This window comes from Panthera pardus, unplaced genomic scaffold (genome assembly GCF_024362965.1).
Source record: "Panthera pardus isolate Hobbes unplaced genomic scaffold, ASM2436296v1 HiC_scaffold_21, whole genome shotgun sequence".
Classification (NCBI taxonomy): domain Eukaryota; kingdom Metazoa; phylum Chordata; class Mammalia; order Carnivora; family Felidae; genus Panthera; species Panthera pardus.
Genome location: NW_026526777.1, coordinates 43,789,032 through 43,806,381, shown reverse-complemented (window position 1 = coordinate 43,806,381; position 17,350 = coordinate 43,789,032). Strand labels below are relative to the sequence as shown.

The following is a 17,350-nucleotide window of genomic DNA, read 5'->3' as shown; positions in this document are numbered from 1 at the left end:
TCCTCAATTAAATTCATGATCTTGTCCATTGGCCTGTTTGTATTCTAGAGCTCTCTAGTCCAATAAATGGCACCACCATCTATCCAGCTGCTAGTCACACTTTTCTGAGAATTATCCTAATCATATCCTTCATATACCCACTTCTGTTCTCCTTCACTAACTCAACATCCTGGTGTACACCATGTTTTTTCACAGAGCTGCTCAAATCCTTCGGGTCTCAATTTAAGCATTTCCGCAGAAAAAGGCTTTCTCAACCTTCCAGAATACATTACACTGCCTTTCCCATGGCACCTTGCACTTGCCCTTATCATTATGTGTTTCATACTTTTTTGTGGCTGTCTATAAAATGTCTCTTTTATGGGAACATGAGCTTCTTGAGAGCAAGGTGTGTTATGTTTACCATTCATCCGATCACCTAGCATGGTGTTTAGCACATGGTAGGTACATAGCAGTTTTGTTGAATTAGTAAATGAGTGCATGTTGGACAAGAGAGTGTGGTATATATGAAGAATGGAAAGAAGTCCAGCAAGGATGGTGTTTAATACCTAAGAGGAGAGTAGTGAGAGATAAAGTTGGCTTATTATACTGGTCTTGTCTACTATCATACCCATTTTTATTATTTTAAGCAAAATTTAATTTTCTTTTCATTGCTTATTACATCAGATTATTCAATAACATTAATTATTCTACCAACTATCTTTGTAAAAATCTTTATAAAAAGTAAGGTATAGATTTTGCTTCTATCTCCAGCCTCGCTTTATCATATTTATTTTTACTTATCTTTTTTGTTAATGTTTGTTTATTTTTGGGGGGAGGGGTAGAGAGAGGGGGACCAAAGTGGTCTCTGTGCTGACAGCAGAGAGCCCAGTGTGGGGCTCGAACTCACAAACGGTAAGATCATGACCTTAGCTAAAGTCAGACACTTATCTGACTGAGCCACTCAGGCGCCCCCTTTTATTTGTTTTTAAATCTGTTTCTGGCTTTATTTTCCTATATGAGAGTCAGAAATTTCTTTTTTATTCTTGTGGTTTGCAACCCTGTCTTCATTTGTGTAAGTAAATATCCATGAATTTTGTAGACCTGGGTAATTATCGTGAGGAAGACTCCTCTGAGATGGCAGCATCGTCAACTTCCACTTTGCTTAGATCTTTTGTTTTAGATGTACTGTTGAGGTGGACATCTTTTAATCTGATAGTCATCAGAGCTATGTACATAACCTTTAATTTAGCCTTCTTAACTTTGAGGATTCTTTACTCAAAGTTCTTCCTGCTCTATGTTCTCTTCTTAAACAGTTTTATCCATGCTTCACCATTTCTATGTTGGTGATCTTCACAAGTACTATAGTAAAAAGACATAGACTTTGTAGTCAGAGAGCCCAGGGTTTAAGTGGCCTTTCTGAGACCACGTAATAACTATGTAATCTTGGGCAAGCTGCCTAACTTCTGAGCCTCAATTTCCTTACTTGCAGAGTGCTTTAAAAAGAGAGGTAAATGGCAAGATTTCATTCTTTTTGTGGCTGAATAATACTCCATTATATATATGAACACACCAAGCATTTAGACAGCCAATCCAACACTTGAGTTGCTTCCATAATGTGGTTGTTGTAAACAATGCTGCTATAAACATAGGAAGGAGATAGTTTAATGCTAGATGAAATAAATCAAAGACAAATACCATATGATTTCACTCATGTGGAATTTAAGAAACAAAACAAATGAGCAAAGGGTAAAAAAAGAGAAGGACAAATCAAGAAACAGACTCTTAATTACAGAGAACAAACTGATGGTTACCAGGGGGGAAGTGGGTGAGGGGTTGGGTGAACTAGGTGATGGGGATAAAGGAGGGCACTTGTGATGAGCACCGGGTGTTGTATGGAAGTGTTGAATCATTATATTGTGCAACTAAAACTAATATTACACTTTATGTTAACTAACTTGAATTTAAATAAAAACTTAAAAAGCCCCCGAAATTAGGGAGAGAGAGGTCAAAACTATATATTGTGATGATGAAGACCATGGGCTCTGAAGCCAGACTTTGTGGATTCAGACTCTGGCTTTGCCACTTACTAGTTATGTGATTTTCAACAAGTTACTTACCCATCTGTGCTTTAGTTCCTCATTTATAAAGTGTTTGTGTTTCTTATTTATATTTTATATGTGAAGATTAAATGAATTCATATCTGTAATATGTTTAGAATATGCCGAGTACATAGTAAGTACTCAATAAATGTTAGTAGTAAACTACCACCACTATCTTATAGGAGTTCTTGAGGATGATATGAGATGTTACATATAAACCTAGTAGTACCTGGCACACAATGATTTCTCAGTAACTTTATTATTTTTTCTCTTTCCTTTCTTGCTTGTATTCTCTGCTGACCAACATCTCTACATGTCTTTGTAAGCATCTTTACCTGGATGTCTTGGCAACATACAGCAGTTCTATTGAACTTATTGTCTTTTGAACACAGCCCATCCCTAGTCCTTCTGTATTCTTTATTCACTTACTGTCATAAATATCCTTTTAGTCAACCAAATTAAATATGAGTCCTTACCTCTTCGCTTATTCTCCAAGTTCTCAAATTGTGATGACTGTCTTTAGGTTTAGAACACTCTGGCTTTTCTTTCTTTCTTTTTTTAAGATGTTATTTTTATTTATTTATTTACTTTTTTTTTTACATTTAAATTCAAGTTAGTTAACGTCCAGTGTAGTATTGATTTCAGGAGTAGAACCCAGTGATTCATCACTTACATATAACGCCCAGTGCTCATCCCAACAAGTGGCCTCCTTATTGCCCATCACCCATTTAGCCCATCTCCCCACCCACCTCCCCTCCAGCCACCCTCAGTTTGTTTTCCTTATTTAAGAGTCTCTTATGGTTTGTCTCCCTCTCTGTTTGTATCTTATTTTTCCTTCCCTTCCCCTGTGTTCATCTATAGTGTTTCTTAAATTCCACATATGCAATGAGTGAAATCATATGATATTTCTCTTTCTCTGACTGGCTTATTTCGCTTAGCATAATACAATGTAGTTCCATCCACATTGTTGCAAATGGCAAGATTTCATTCTTTGTTGCTGAGTAATAATCCATTGTGTGTGTGTGTGTGTGTGTGTGTGTGTGTGTGTGTGTGTGTATATATATATATATATATATACCACATCTTCTTTATCCATTCGTCAGTCGATGGACATTTGGGCTCTTTCCATACACTCTGGCTTTTCAATCATTCCTGGCAAAAATAAGTACTTGTTCCAGTGCCTAAACTAAATATTAGCCATTCTTCCAGATCTAGGAGAAAGAGAGGTATCCCATTCCAAATTGTCTTTTCAAGACCCCGAATAGCCAAAGTAGTATTGAAAAAGCAAAGCAAAGCAGGAGGCTTTGGTGCATTTGTTGGTATAGAGTTATTCATATTTTCTTATAATGCTTTTTATTTCTGTAAAGTCAGTAATAATGTCCCCACTTTCATTTCTGGCTTGAGTATTTCTGTTTTTATCCCTCTTCTTTTAGTCAGTTTAGCTGAAGGTTTGTCAATTTTGTTGAGCTTTTCAAAGAATCAACTTTGGATTTTATTAATCCTACTGTTTTTTGGTTCTCCATTTCATTTACCTCTTCTCTAATCTTTATTTCCTTTCTTCTGTTGGCTTTGAATTTAAATTGTTCTTTTCCTAGTTCCTTAAGATGTTAAGTTAGGTTGTTAATTTGAGATTTGTTTAATGTAGGTACTTATTGCCATAAATTTCACTCTGAACTCTGCTTTCAGCATCCCATAAATTTTGGTATGTTGTGTTTTTGTTTTCATTCATCTCAAAGCATTCTCTAATTTACCTTGGGTTTTCTTCCCTGACCCATTGGTTGTCTAAAGGTGTGTTGTTTTATTTCTACATGTTTGTTAATTTTCCAGTTTTCCTGGTGTTATCAATATCTCACTTAATTTCATGTGGTCAGAGAAGATAGTTATTGAGACTTGCTTTGTGGCTTAATGTATGATGTATCTGGAGAATGTTATATGTGCACTTAAGGAAAAGTATGTATTCTTCTGTGTTGGGTTCTGTATATATGTTTAGGTCTATATATATGTGTGTCAGGTCTACCTAGGTTACAGTGTTAAATCTTCTACTTTCTTATTGACCTCCTATCTAGATGTTCTAATCATTATCATAAGAGGAGTATGGAAGTCTCCCAACTATTGCTCCCTTTAATTCTGTTAATGTTTACTTCATATATGTTGGGGTCTTCATTGTTTGGTGTATATATGCTTATTACATATGCTTGATGAATTAAAATTTTTTGTCAATAAATAATGTCCCTTTTAGTCTTTGGTAACAGTTTTTGGTTTAAAGTCTATTTTGTTTAATATTAGTATAACCACCATAGTTCTCCTTTGTTTACTATTTGTATGGAATACCTTTTTCTATCCTCTCAGTATTAATCTGTTTGTATCCTTGGATATAGTAATTCCCTTGTAGAGATAATATAGTTGGATCATATATTTTTTTAAATGCCTATTTATTTATTTTGAGGGAGGGGAAGAGAGAATGCAAGCTGGGAGGGGCAGAGAGAGAGAGAGAGAGAGAGAGAGAGAATCTCAAGCAGGGTCTGTGCCACCAACACAGAGCCCAACACAGGGCTCAAAGTCACAAACCATGAGATCATGACCTGAGCCAAAACCAAGAGTCAGATTTTTTTTTTCCTTTTTAATGTTTATTTTTGCCAGAGTGACAGAGTGCAAATGGGGAAGAGGCAGAGAGAGGGAGACAGAATCCGAAGCAGGCTCCAGGCTCTGAGCTTGTCAGCACAGAGCCCGACACAGGGTTCGAACCCACAAACTGTAAGATATGACCAGAGCTGAAGTCAGATGCTCAACCGACTGAGCCACCCAAGAGTCAGATTCTTAACCAACTGAGCTACCCAGGCACCCCTGGGTCATATTTCTTTATCTATTCTACCAGTCTCTGTCTTTTAATTGGTAATCTTAACCTATTTACATCTGAAGTGACTACTCAGGTAGCCAAAGACCTGAGATTTCCATAAACACCTACAGCTAAAACACAAAAACAAAACCAAAAATCTCTCCCAGTGTGCAGATTAGCTCTGAGCTAAGGGACTCTTTCTTTTTTTAAAAAATTTTTTTTAACATTTCTTTATTTTTGAGACAGAGAGAGACAGAGCATGAACGGGGGAGGGGCAGAGAGAGAGGGAGACACAGAATCGGAAGCAGGCTCCAGGCTCTGAGCCATCGGCCCAGAGCCCGACGTGGGGCTCGAACTCATGGACCGTGAGATCGTGACCTGAGCTGAAGTCGGACGCTTAACCGACTGAGCCACCCAGGCGCCCTAAGGGACTCTTTCAAAGCTAAGCCAGACTGCTTACAACTCTGCCTTGGCTTTCACCTCTTGCTTGCACAGGCCCAGTGATCAGTGAGAAGAAAAGCCCAAGGTCCTTTCAGATCTCTTCTGAGCATATGTCCAGCCCTGGGCATGTGCATTTCACTTTGGATTTCCTAGTGTATGAGGCAGCTCTTTCCCCCCCAAAAAATCTTCCTCCTCAACATCCTCCTGTGCAGACTTTTCCTTGCCCCTTCCTCTGTCCTTTGCTGCAGACAGCTATAAGTAGAGTGCATCTTAAATGCTTTCATCAGATGATGCCTATAAAGCTGCTCATTCCTGAAGGGGGTGTGAAACAAAAATCAGCTTTGTCAGTCCCTCCTGAGATACTGACGGTCAAAATACACAGCCACACTATTTTTTTTTAAGAAAAAGCTCCATACTGCCTTCACCCCATGCCTGCTCCAGCAAGCCACAGAAACATAGGCTGTTGTCTCCACTGCCAGGCTGAAGAATAGGAGATGGTAGGCAGGTAAGCAAAAACACAACACCTTTTTACCAAATTTTAACAGCCTCTTCATTAAGCACTCCTTTGGTTGCCGTGTTTGGTTAGGTTCCAGGATTGCAAAAATGTTGATTCTTTTTTTTTTCCCCCCAACTTAATATTTGCTTCAGTGTAAGATCCAGTTTTTGGAGCTCTTTATTCCATCATTTCTATGACATCACCTCTCTTTTATATCTTTCTCTCTACTATTTCCTTCCTAAATGCATTGAGGCATATTCAATTGTGTTTTTTTTAATAACAAAACAATATGTATCCTAAATACCACATCTCTATCTCTTCTTTTGCAGAGCAAAACTTCTTGAAGTACTTATCTGCACTTGTCTCTACTTCTTTCACCTTCATGCCTCTACTCAGTGTGATCTTATTTCTGCCTCCAGGATATCAGTGCATATGCTCTTGTGGTCAATGTGGGATGAAGCTGTGGCTAAATTCAGTAAGCACAACTCAAGGATTACCACCTTATTTAACCTTTCAGCATTTGACATGATCAACTACCTCTTTTCATGACATCTTGGTCTCCCGATTTTCTCTCTACCTCTTTGGCTACTCCTCAGTTTTGAGATCTTCTTTTGTTTCTCCCTATTCTTTAATTTTTTTTTTTTTAAAGTTTGTTCATTTAAGCAATCTCTACGCCAAATGTGGGGCTCAAACTCACAACCCCAAGATCAAGAGCCACATATTCTACTGACTGAGCTAGCCTTTTCTTTAAACGTTTCTCAGTGTTCTGTCCTAGAGTGCTATCTTTCTTCTTTATGTAGTCTTGTAGCTAATCTTAGCCATTCCTATGCTCAAATTATATGTAAATAACTCCAAGATCTTTCTACCTAGTCACATCTCAGTCCTATATTCTAGACTTTTATATGCATAGTCTACTGCATACTTCTACTTAGTGACTCCCAGTACTTCAAATTAACTGGCACCAAAACTAAATTATCTTCCCCATCAAACTTTTCTCTCTTGTGTTTCCTATTTTTATGAAAAAAATAAATTAAAGAGATGGAATCTAGAGTTCTTCCAAAATAGTTACAGAGGTAATCCTTGTACTCTCTGCCACCAAAGTTTTTAGAATACACGCACAAATGAATATACTGGTTTGTTGATTTAGTAAAGATTATGAGTTTCATATGTATCTGGAAAAAATATTCACTCATGCTTACCAAAGGAATGGAAATTAAAATGAGGCAGTGAGGATTTTTGCCTATTAAACTGGCAAATATTTTATAAGTGTAAAAGATACCCCATGCTGATGAGTTTGTAGCAAAATGAGTTCTCAAACCAAATTTTATTTATTTTTTTCAAACCAAATTTTAATTAATTAAACTTTCTGGAGGGCAATTTATCAAAATGTATCCAAGATGCTTGAAATCTTTTATAATTAAATTATGATAAATTGTGATATGCCCATATGATGCATTATTATGTAATCATTAAAAATTTGGCTTTCAGGGGCACCTGAGTGGTTCAGTTGGTTAAGCGTCTGACTTGATCTCAGCTCAGACCTTGATCTCAGGGTTGTGAATTCAAGCACCACATTGGGCTCCACACTGGGCATGAAGCCTACTTTAAATAAAAAAAATTAGGCTTTGAAAAAATATTTTAAGACATGGGAAAATACGTTGTAATGAAAAGTCAGGATTCAAAGCCATGTACATGTATGGTATGGCATGTTAGTATTATGAATAAACGAATACATTTATGAAATACATTTTATTTAGGTTAAAATTTCAATTTTTGTTATGCTTTCACTTGTTTTTTGTAAGTTCCACTTTTATAAGAAAAAAGATATATGAATGGTAATGCCATTAATATTGGGAAAAAAAGGGGCGCCTGGGTGGCTCAGTTGGTTGAGCGTCCGACTTCGGCTCAGGTCATGATCTCGCACTCCGTGAGTTCCAGCCCCGCGTCGGGCTCTGTGCTGACAGCTCGGAGCCTGGAGCCTGCTTCCGATTCTGTGTCTCCCTCTCTCTCTGCCCCTCCCCCATTCATGCTCTGTCTCTGTCTCAAAAAATAAATAAACGTTAAAAAAATATATATTGGGAAAAAAAGAATAGGCTTTTTCAGAATATATTTTTAGTTTTCAAATTTTATTTCTAAAGTACCTCACTTTTTTTTTTTTTAATGTTTTTATTTATTTTTAAGATAGAGAGATACAGAGCATGAGCAGGGGAGGGGCAGAGAGAGAGGGAGACACAGAATCTGAAGCAGGCTCCAGGCTCTGAGCTGTCAGCACAGAGCCTGACGCGGGGCTTGAACTCATAGAGTGTGAGATCATGACCTGAGCTGAAGTCAGACACTTAACTAACTGAGCCACCCAGGTGCCCCTAAAGTACCTCACTCTTAATGGCACTAATAAAGAAGGTCTCTCCTTTTTTCTACTATCAGTGCAAATTCTTGGGAACCTTTTATTTTTAGTTTTAGAATATTTAATATATAAAGTTTTGTTGATTTTCCAAAACTGTAGGATTAGTTTGAGTTAAAGAAAATAAAGTAGCATATTAGAAAGAGATCTGGTGTCATAAAGACCTGAATCTAAAGCTTAGTTTAACCACTCACTCACTCTGTGTCCTTGGGCAAATCATTTAATCTCACTGAGTTTCAATTTCCTTCACCTGATAAGGGAAGAATAATACTTTACCTCAAATAACTGTTGTGAGGCATAGGAGGTAACATGTTAAGCTCAAAATATGACTTCTGGCACACAGTATTTAAAGGCTGTAAAATTATTAGTGATTGTAAAGAAAATCTCATTTCATCATTCCCTTAATTGATGGACTAATACTTTGAACATTTAATGAACATAAAGACAGTATTTACAGTATATTACAGTGTAATATACACAATAAGTCTTTGAGAAAAGCACATTACCAATAAGTTAACTGATTAAAATGACCTGCTTTCTGGGCAGTCGGTTGAGCATCCAACTTCGTCTCAGGTCATGATCCCACAGTTCGTGGCTTCGATCCCCGTGTTGGGCTCTGTGCTGACAGCAGAGCCTGGAGCCTGCTTCGGATTCTGTCTCCCTCTCTCTTTGCCCTTCACACTCACTCCCCCCTCTGCCCCAGCACTCTGTCTCTCAAAAAAAAAAATAATAAAAAAAAATTTTTTAATAAAATGACCTGTTTTCAATTTAATTCATTGTTAGAGTGTACTGTTTTCTTCTTTTCAGGTAAAGGACTTATCTTCAGACACACTTCTCCAACAGCATGATGATTTGGATTTGGCTTTGGATAGTTGTTACAGTGGAGATACAGTAGTTATTTTTCCAGGAGAATATCAAGCTGTAAATCTTGCTTTATTGACTGATGACATCATTATAAAGGGTTAGCAGGGCATCCTTTACAGTCTTTTTATAGCAACGTATACTGGAAAAATTGTATAAGCATGGGTTAATCAAATTATTGGAAATTGTTAAAGAGTTTATGTAACACAAAAATCCCTTATGTGCCCTTTCACAATTAAGATTTTCTCACCTGTTCATGAGTATATTGCCTGTACAGATGACATTATTTGGGCATAATGTACCAGAGCAAAACAATGAGACTACTTCTTCCCCTGATAATGTAGCACTACACGCACAGTCTAAAAAAGATCAAAACCAGAAAAAACCAAAAAACCTGTTTGTAATATTTTCTATTTGCTCCATCTATATTTTTACTCAAACTAGTTTTTCTGTCTGTATTGCACTTCTTATGACTTTAGTAGGAAAACCCGATGTAAGGCTATATTAAAATATATTCAGCATTTTTCTCAGAAAGGTTAGTTCACATGCAGACTTGCTAAAACAGAAGAATAGAATTTACTGCGGCACCTGAGTGGCTCAGTTGTTTAAGCGTCCAACTTCAGCTCAGGTCACTATCTTGTAGTCCGTGAGTTCGAGCCTGCATCAGGCTCTGTGCTGACAGATCAGCTTGGAGCCTGGAGCCTGCTTTGGATTCTGTGTCTCCCTCTCTCTGCTCCTCCCCTGCTTGCACTCCATCTCTCTTTCTCTCTCTCAAAAAATAAACATTGAAAAACAAGATTTTAAAAGAAGAGAATTTACTAAATTTCATTCAGGTTCTGAACCTATTTAGTAACTATAATTCTGCCCTTTAACATTGAAGTAAGGATATTCCCACTGTGTGGCCAAAAGAAAAGAATGAGGTGACTTAAGCTTTGCCTATCAGTTCAAAAATTGAGCAAGGGTGCCTGTGTGGTTCAGATGGTTGAGCAAGTGACTCTTAATTTCAGCTCAGGTCATGACCTCATGGTCATGAGATTGAGCTCTGCATCAGTCTCTGCACTGAGCTTCATGAAGCCTGCTTGGGACTCGCCCTCCCTCTTTGCCCCTCTCCCCTGCTTGTCTCTCAAAATAAACTTTTTAAAAATCTGAGCAAAAATTTCTCTAGAACTTGATGACTGTACCCAGTAATATTTTGGGTAATAAGGAACATATTTTTAATTTTTAAAACTTATAGTCTTCTTGAAGATTCAACCCCTTCTTTTTGGATTGATGTTAAATGTAGATGATTGCTTTGACTACCCTAGATCAAAATTGTGGGCATGACTGCATTAATCTTATAACCTAATTCACAAATCTCTGTCAGTCTTTTTTAGTTATGGTAATTTATTATGGCTTTAAAACCAGGTTATGGTAAGATAGCTTTTATATCTTAGATATTTTGTAAATGACTGCTGATTATGTAATGGGAAATTTCGGAAAATATATTATGGAATGTGTATATTGAATAAATACCATCGATACATTTCTATTGATTATAAACCAATATTCTCCCATCATGGCATCAAAATATGGACAAAAAGATTACATTATAGTTAAGTATCTTATTAGTTAACAACCTGATACTTACATACATATTGTTTATTAAAAATGCATGAAAAGAAAAACTTAGTAATAGCAAGTATTACCGAATGACTAAAGGACTTTAAACTTTGGGATCACTGATTTAACTATGTGTTTTTGTCTCTATGAATCAGGAGTTGGAAAGAGAGAGGAAATTATGATTACGTCTGAGCCTTCTCATGACAGTTTCGTGGTGTCTAAAGCTGATAATGTGAAGCTAATGCATCTATCTTTGATACAACAAGGCACAGTTGATGGTATTGTGGTGGTGGAGTCTGGTCACATGACTCTAGAAAACTGTGTATTAAAATGTGAAGGAACAGGAGTGTGTGTTCTGACAGGGGCTGCTTTGACAATCACAGACAGTGAAATAACTGGTGCCCAGGTAGTCCATTTTATAAAAACAGCTTTATGTTGACAATAGATAACTGAGTGTCTTAGTGTGCAAAGGACAGTAATTACTTCATCCCTGAATTGAGTTCTAATCAAGCTTAGAAACTGATAAAATCAGGACAAGTACAGAGCATCATAGTACATATAGGAAAAGCAAACTGCCTAAATCCAAAGTAAGCAATTATTAGCTTTAAGTGTGATTCTTTAAAAATCTAGGAATTGGTGGCTGTAAAACAGATCATGGGTCAGTTATTTAACCGTTTACTTAAAAAGTCTTCAAATAACAATCACAAAGCTCATTAAAGGACTGGAAAGTTGAACAAGATTAAATAAAGGAAGGGTAAAAATAATAGGACCCTTTTATAGAATGACTTAATTTTCACTAACTTTCAGCAGCATTGAGGGATTTAGAGTATATAAAAATAAAATTTTATAACACTGGAAAGAATTGCTTGAAGAGATTTTTGGCTCCCTTCTCAAGGCTTCATTTGGGTGGGAGAGCAATGTGACTCAATGAGACTAGTGACCTCAACCCTCCTTCTAGGCCCAATGATCTTCTAACAGTACTAGTTTTCAACGTTTCTAACATTATCTCTACAATAAATCATTACACACACAAACTATCATATACTTTTCTGTAACTTAGTGTGTTGAGAGTGCTGACATAGAATTACAATTTTCAAATCTGAAGATAATTTTGGAGAGGTATATGTGTGTTTTGAGATTGTTTTATTTGCTTTTCATTTACAGGGTGCTGGTGTTGAACTGTATCCTGGGAGCACAGCCATTTTGGAAAGGAATGAAATTCATCACTGTAATAACCTCAGAACCAGTGATAATTCAAAAAGCACCTTAGGTGGAGTTAATATGAAGGTATTATCATATTTCTTAGTATAGAATTGTTGTAAGAATTATAGTTATCACAAAGATACCAAAATATTACTTCTAGACAAAGTTTAGTTTAAGTGTTATCATTGATTTGGAAAAGAATAGAGATAATTAAAAATATGGCTTAAATGATGGCTGATATAAAACAATTTTAGTTTATAATGTAATAATTTCAACTTAGATTCTTAGCAGATAACTTTGATAAAGCAGATAGAACGCTTTTATAAAAATGTTTTAGATTTTTCATTGGGCAGATCTGTAATATGTTTTAGAAAGTAAAGCAAATAAAAAAATAATAAATATATTAAGAAATACTTAAATCTTACTTCCAGAGTTTGTAAAAATAATTTAAGCTAGCCAATTAAAACATTAATAGCAGTAATTTATAAGTGAAAAGCCTTCCCATTTCTTTCTACTTTCACAAATTCTACCTGTCTAGGTCCCTCTCTAGACTTATGTAGTTAATGAAGCTTTTCCTTAGAACTCTAGTTTACATATAATATTTCAAATTATTTTTATATTACTTGAAAATTTATCATTTTCTATGCCTGAAATCATTTTCATATTTATATTAAAAGCTTCATGAGATACTGTATAAACTAAACTGAAAACTTCATTTAGTAATTCTGCAGTAAATATTTTTGTAGTTAATGTTACATTAATTAGTCTGAAGAAAATATCACTTGCTCAAAACTGAGATTCAGTTGTTTTAAAGACACGTGTAAACCCAAGAATTAATTCTAGAGTTCATATATTTTATTTTTGTAGAAATTATTGAAAAACTCCTTTCCTTGAATAATTTAACAGGTTCTTCCAACACCAAAACTGAAGATGACTAATAATCATATTTACAATAACAATGGCTATGGTGTAAGCATTCTTCAACCAACTGAACAATTTTTTATCGTAGCAGAAGCCTTCAACAAAGGGGCAGCTTCAGGGGATAAAAAAGACGACAGTATGCTCTCCAGGGTAATGCAGAATCTGAACCTGGAGATGAGTAACAATAAAATAGAAGCAAACTTGAAGGGGGATATCAGAATAGTCACAAGTTAAAGCATCTGGATTTATGTTAACGGTTTATATTTCGGATATTTGTTTAGTAAATCTCATATCCCACAGAAATGGTAGTTCTAATTAAATTCAAAACCTATTTAATTAAAAAATATTTAAACATCTAATGCTTTCATTGATTCATTTTAACTTTTTTAAATAACAGCTTTGAGATATGATTCACACATCATAAATTCACCCTTTTAAAGTATATACTTCCACACTATTTAGTATACTTTTGATAGGTATCACTATCATCACTATTTAATTCCAAAACGAATGTGTTTTCACCTTCTTAAGAGAGCAAGAGCACGTGCATGCGTGTGCACATGAGATGGGCAAGGGCAGAGGGAGAGGGAGAGACAGTCACAGGCTGCATGCTTGCTCGGTGCAGGAGCACGGAGCCCACGGAGCGGGGCTCCATCTCATGATCTTGAGATCACGACCTGATCCGAAATCGAGAGTTGGATGCTTAACTGAAAGAGCCACCCAGGAGCCCCTGGAGGAAACTTTTTAAATCTCTTTTGAGGAGAATTAGGATTTGTCTGCCTTTGACCCAGAAAGTTGGTTAAGATAAGTGGTAGCAGAATAATGACCTTCCCAAGGATGTCCACACCCTAATCCCCAGAAACTGTGAATACATACCTTACATGGCAAAAGGGACTCTGCACATGTGATTAAAGTTGAGGACCTTGAGAGGAGGAAAGTGTCCCTGATTATCCAGGTGGGTGCAATCTAGTCACATTTGTCCTTAAAAGTGGGAGAGGGAAGCAAGAGGGTGGGGTCAGGGTGGTGCAACTGGAGAGGCGAGAGAAACTGAAAACAGGAGAGGGACTCAATCCATTGTTGCCTCCTCTGAAGGTGGAGGAAGGAAGTCATAACCCAGGGAACGTAGTTGGCCACTAGAAGCTGGGAGCAGCCCTCGGCTGACAACCGTCCAGGAAACAAATCTCAATCCTACAACTGCAAAAAACTGCATCCTGCCAGCCACCCAAATGAGCAGGGAAATAAATCCTCCCCTGAAGCCTCCAGAAAGTTCCTGTCACCATCTTGATTTTAGCCCAGGGCGACGCATGTCAGACTTTTATCTATATAAGTGTAAGATAATAAACTGGTGTTAAACCTTTAAAGTTGTGGTCATTTGTTACATTGGAAAGGAGAGATGGGAAGGTGAAGGAGGGAGAAAACTTTGTGAACAATCAAATTTCTTAGAAAATCTAAAAAATGCTTTCGCATGCTTTAGGGACATGAGAATAGGAGAAAAAAAAAAGCAAACACACACACACACACACAAAAACAAACTACTCTGAAGTGAGCATAGGAAAAAAGAGAAATAGACTGGAAACCAACGGCAGCAACAGATAAAAGTCAGATGACCCGTGAGTGAGCAGCGTGCTCTTGCAAAGCTATTGCTTTTTGCTCACTCTCAAAAGATCCTGTCTTTGTCCATCACCTCTTCCTAAAGCCAAAAACAAGGAAGTGGAGGAAGAGGATTAGAAAGGAAAATTCCTCCTCTTATAGCTCATTAAATTCACTATAGAAAGACTGTTCTTGTTAAAGCCTCCGTGGACAATACCTTAAATTATGTCACCCAGTTAACAAGACCTTGTGTAAAAGAATAAAAAAAGGCTACTGATGAAACTGAAGAATAACCTTGCCTTATTCAACTCTCAGCCTCAAGAGATCCTCTACAGCAACAGAGTCACCTTCGCTGAGTTACAGGCAACGCAAAGTAAAAGTCAAATTAAGGAAGAAAGATAAGTGTTTGAGGCTGAGTGCTTATTTCCTTTTATAAACAAAAATCCATAGTTCTGCTTTGTGAAAAAGGCCATTTTTTGTATCTTAGAAAATGAAACCCCTATTTTAGAGGGAACATAAGCCATCTAATTCATTTATTTTTAATGCTTATTTTGGGAGAAAGCATGAGCAGGGGAGGGGCAGAGAGAGGAAAGAGAACACCAAACAGACTTCATGCTGAGTATGGAGCGTCAGAGGCGGGGGGGCTCGATCTCACCACCGCGACATCATGACCTGAACTGAAACCAAGAGTCAGATGCTTAAACCACCAAGCCACCCAGGCACTCCAGCCGGCCATCAAATTTAGACATAATGCCTAACTTCAGTTACAGTTACGTGTAGCCAGGTGATTAGATCCTAGCTGGAGGGAGACATGCAAGTTGGAATAATGTGCACAACTTTGTAGAAAGGTCCTATCCCTTCTGCTTGGCTGGAATTCAAACGTAATGGCTTGAGAAACAACTGCTATCTTGGCCCATGTGGTGATTCTGAATGGAAACCATACAATGGTAAAACAAGATGGAAGAAACATGAATTTCTAACATGAACACCTACCTACCAGCCCTACAATGAAAACCAACATGGAACATCTGTTGACCCTATACTGACTACCTCTGGACTTCTTGAATGAGGAAGAAATGTTTCTGTATTGTTTACTTCTTACTTTGGATTTCCTGGTCTCCTACAATTGAACCTAATTCTATATAATATAGTGCTATTGTGTTGTCTTACTTTATTCCAGTTCCCAGCAGATAAATGGAAATGAATCAGGAATTGGCTATAAACTTAATTTTTCCCTACTATCTACATAGACCACCTAAGGCTCTTATTGGACTAAGTATCAAAAACAATGTTAAAACCACATTTGTTTTGGGAGGGGGGGGCATGCCTAGGTAGTTCAGTTGGTTAAGCATCTGGGCCACCTAGGTGCCCCTCCACTGTAAATTTCTTAGAATATAGGCCTCAGGTCTTAGGAACATTGCATCCCATACAGTACCATGCATCCTAAGTAGTAACTGCTAAATAGTTTTATTTAAATAATTTTTTTAACATTTATTTATTTTTGAGACAGAGAGAGACAGAGCATGAATGGGGGAGGGTGAGAGAGAGAGGGAGACACAGAATCTGAAACAGGCTCCAGGCTCTGAGCGGTCAGCACAGAGCCTGACGCGGGGCTCGAACTCACAGACCGTGAGATCATGACCTGAGCTGAAGTCGGACGCTTAACCGACTGAGCCACCCAGGCGCCCCAATAGTTTTAAAGAATGATACTAGGGCGTCTCTGCCTGTGCTGAAGGCTGAGATTTACAATCCAGGACTTTTTAAGGACATTTCATCAAAGTTGCTGAGGATGAAAATGTTAGGATTCTAGAGGTCAAAGACTGATCAAATCAAGGTTAGATGAGCGGCCCGTGGTGTGGAATGAAAAGGGATGAGTTTGAACCCCATTTTTCTTTTTTGTAATACTGGCAGTGGGAGTGGAAACTTCCCATTTCATTACTATGCCAGTAGCAGCTAAGGGTAGAACCTCAACTGAACAGCACAATGGGACCCACAATGCCAAAGCCTGCTGTCAGTTTACAAAGTAGCAGCAGTGAAACTGGCTACAAATCAAAGGACGGAAAGGCATTCCTCTGGCAGCAAGGGGTACAGAAAAGTTGCTCTGATTATAGGAGAAAGTTGCCATTCCTTGCAAGACAACTGCCCCGAAGTAAGGGTTCTCTTCTAGATTCAACAGCTACACCCTGAAAACATTACATTTGAGGACAGGGGTATAATTTTTCCAAACTATTAAAATGAAAGACGAGAAGACTATACAAATATAGTAGTACACTTCAGTGGATTGAACTGAATCAGGTGTTCTTAAAGTGAAGTACATAGGGGCTTGAAGGGTCTGTGATCTAGTGAAACTTGTAAGTAAAAAATTTTGTGCATGCCTTCTGGTGGGGAGTCACAGCTTTCATCATATTCTCAAAGGAGCCTCTCAGCCCACAGAAGCTTCTGACCACTGATATGCATAATATTTAAGTCTCTTTTCACATATTCGTTACTATTCAAACTGAAGCCTAAAGTGGTCTTGTAACAAAATTATGTTGCTTTTTCTACAGAACACTCATTTGTTCTGTAGAAAACTAGGGCAACTTGTAACTATTTTAATACCAAACATGACAACACAAAATTTTTTATCATTTTTTAGATTTTGCATTTGTATAAGGTGCACTTTTACTTACCAATAAAATTCTGAAGCCATTGACAGCTGTCTAATTTGGAAATGCTTAGAACTATTACTAATGCCAAAAAACTTTAGATTTTATTTATATCAGAGGGTTAATCAAATCCTATTGTACTTCCTATTATTTTAAAAAGATAAAATTTTTTTTAAAATCATTCCAATTACTAAAGTATTAAAAATAACCACTAAGTATATATAGTTCATATTTTTATAGGTTAGTATGGAAAATACTACATAGGTTTACCAAAGTGAG

General features: G+C 37.1%; 1 protein-coding gene across 1 annotated transcript in view; it reads left to right on the top strand.

Moving 5' to 3' along the window:
* SHCBP1L (SHC binding and spindle associated 1 like) overlaps nt 1–13,195 on the top strand; it is a 37,098-nt gene extending 23,903 nt beyond the window's left edge. Inside the window, exons 7-10 of the mRNA XM_019427453.2 lie at nt 9,060–9,213; nt 10,868–11,118; nt 11,877–11,999; nt 12,822–13,195. Coding sequence (XP_019282998.2) covers nt 9,060–9,213; nt 10,868–11,118; nt 11,877–11,999; nt 12,822–13,070 — 777 coding nt within the window. The 3' untranslated portion in view covers nt 13,071–13,195. The remainder of the gene's footprint in view (nt 1–9,059; nt 9,214–10,867; nt 11,119–11,876; nt 12,000–12,821) is intronic.
* Nucleotides 13,196–17,350: the final 4,155 nt, after the last annotated feature.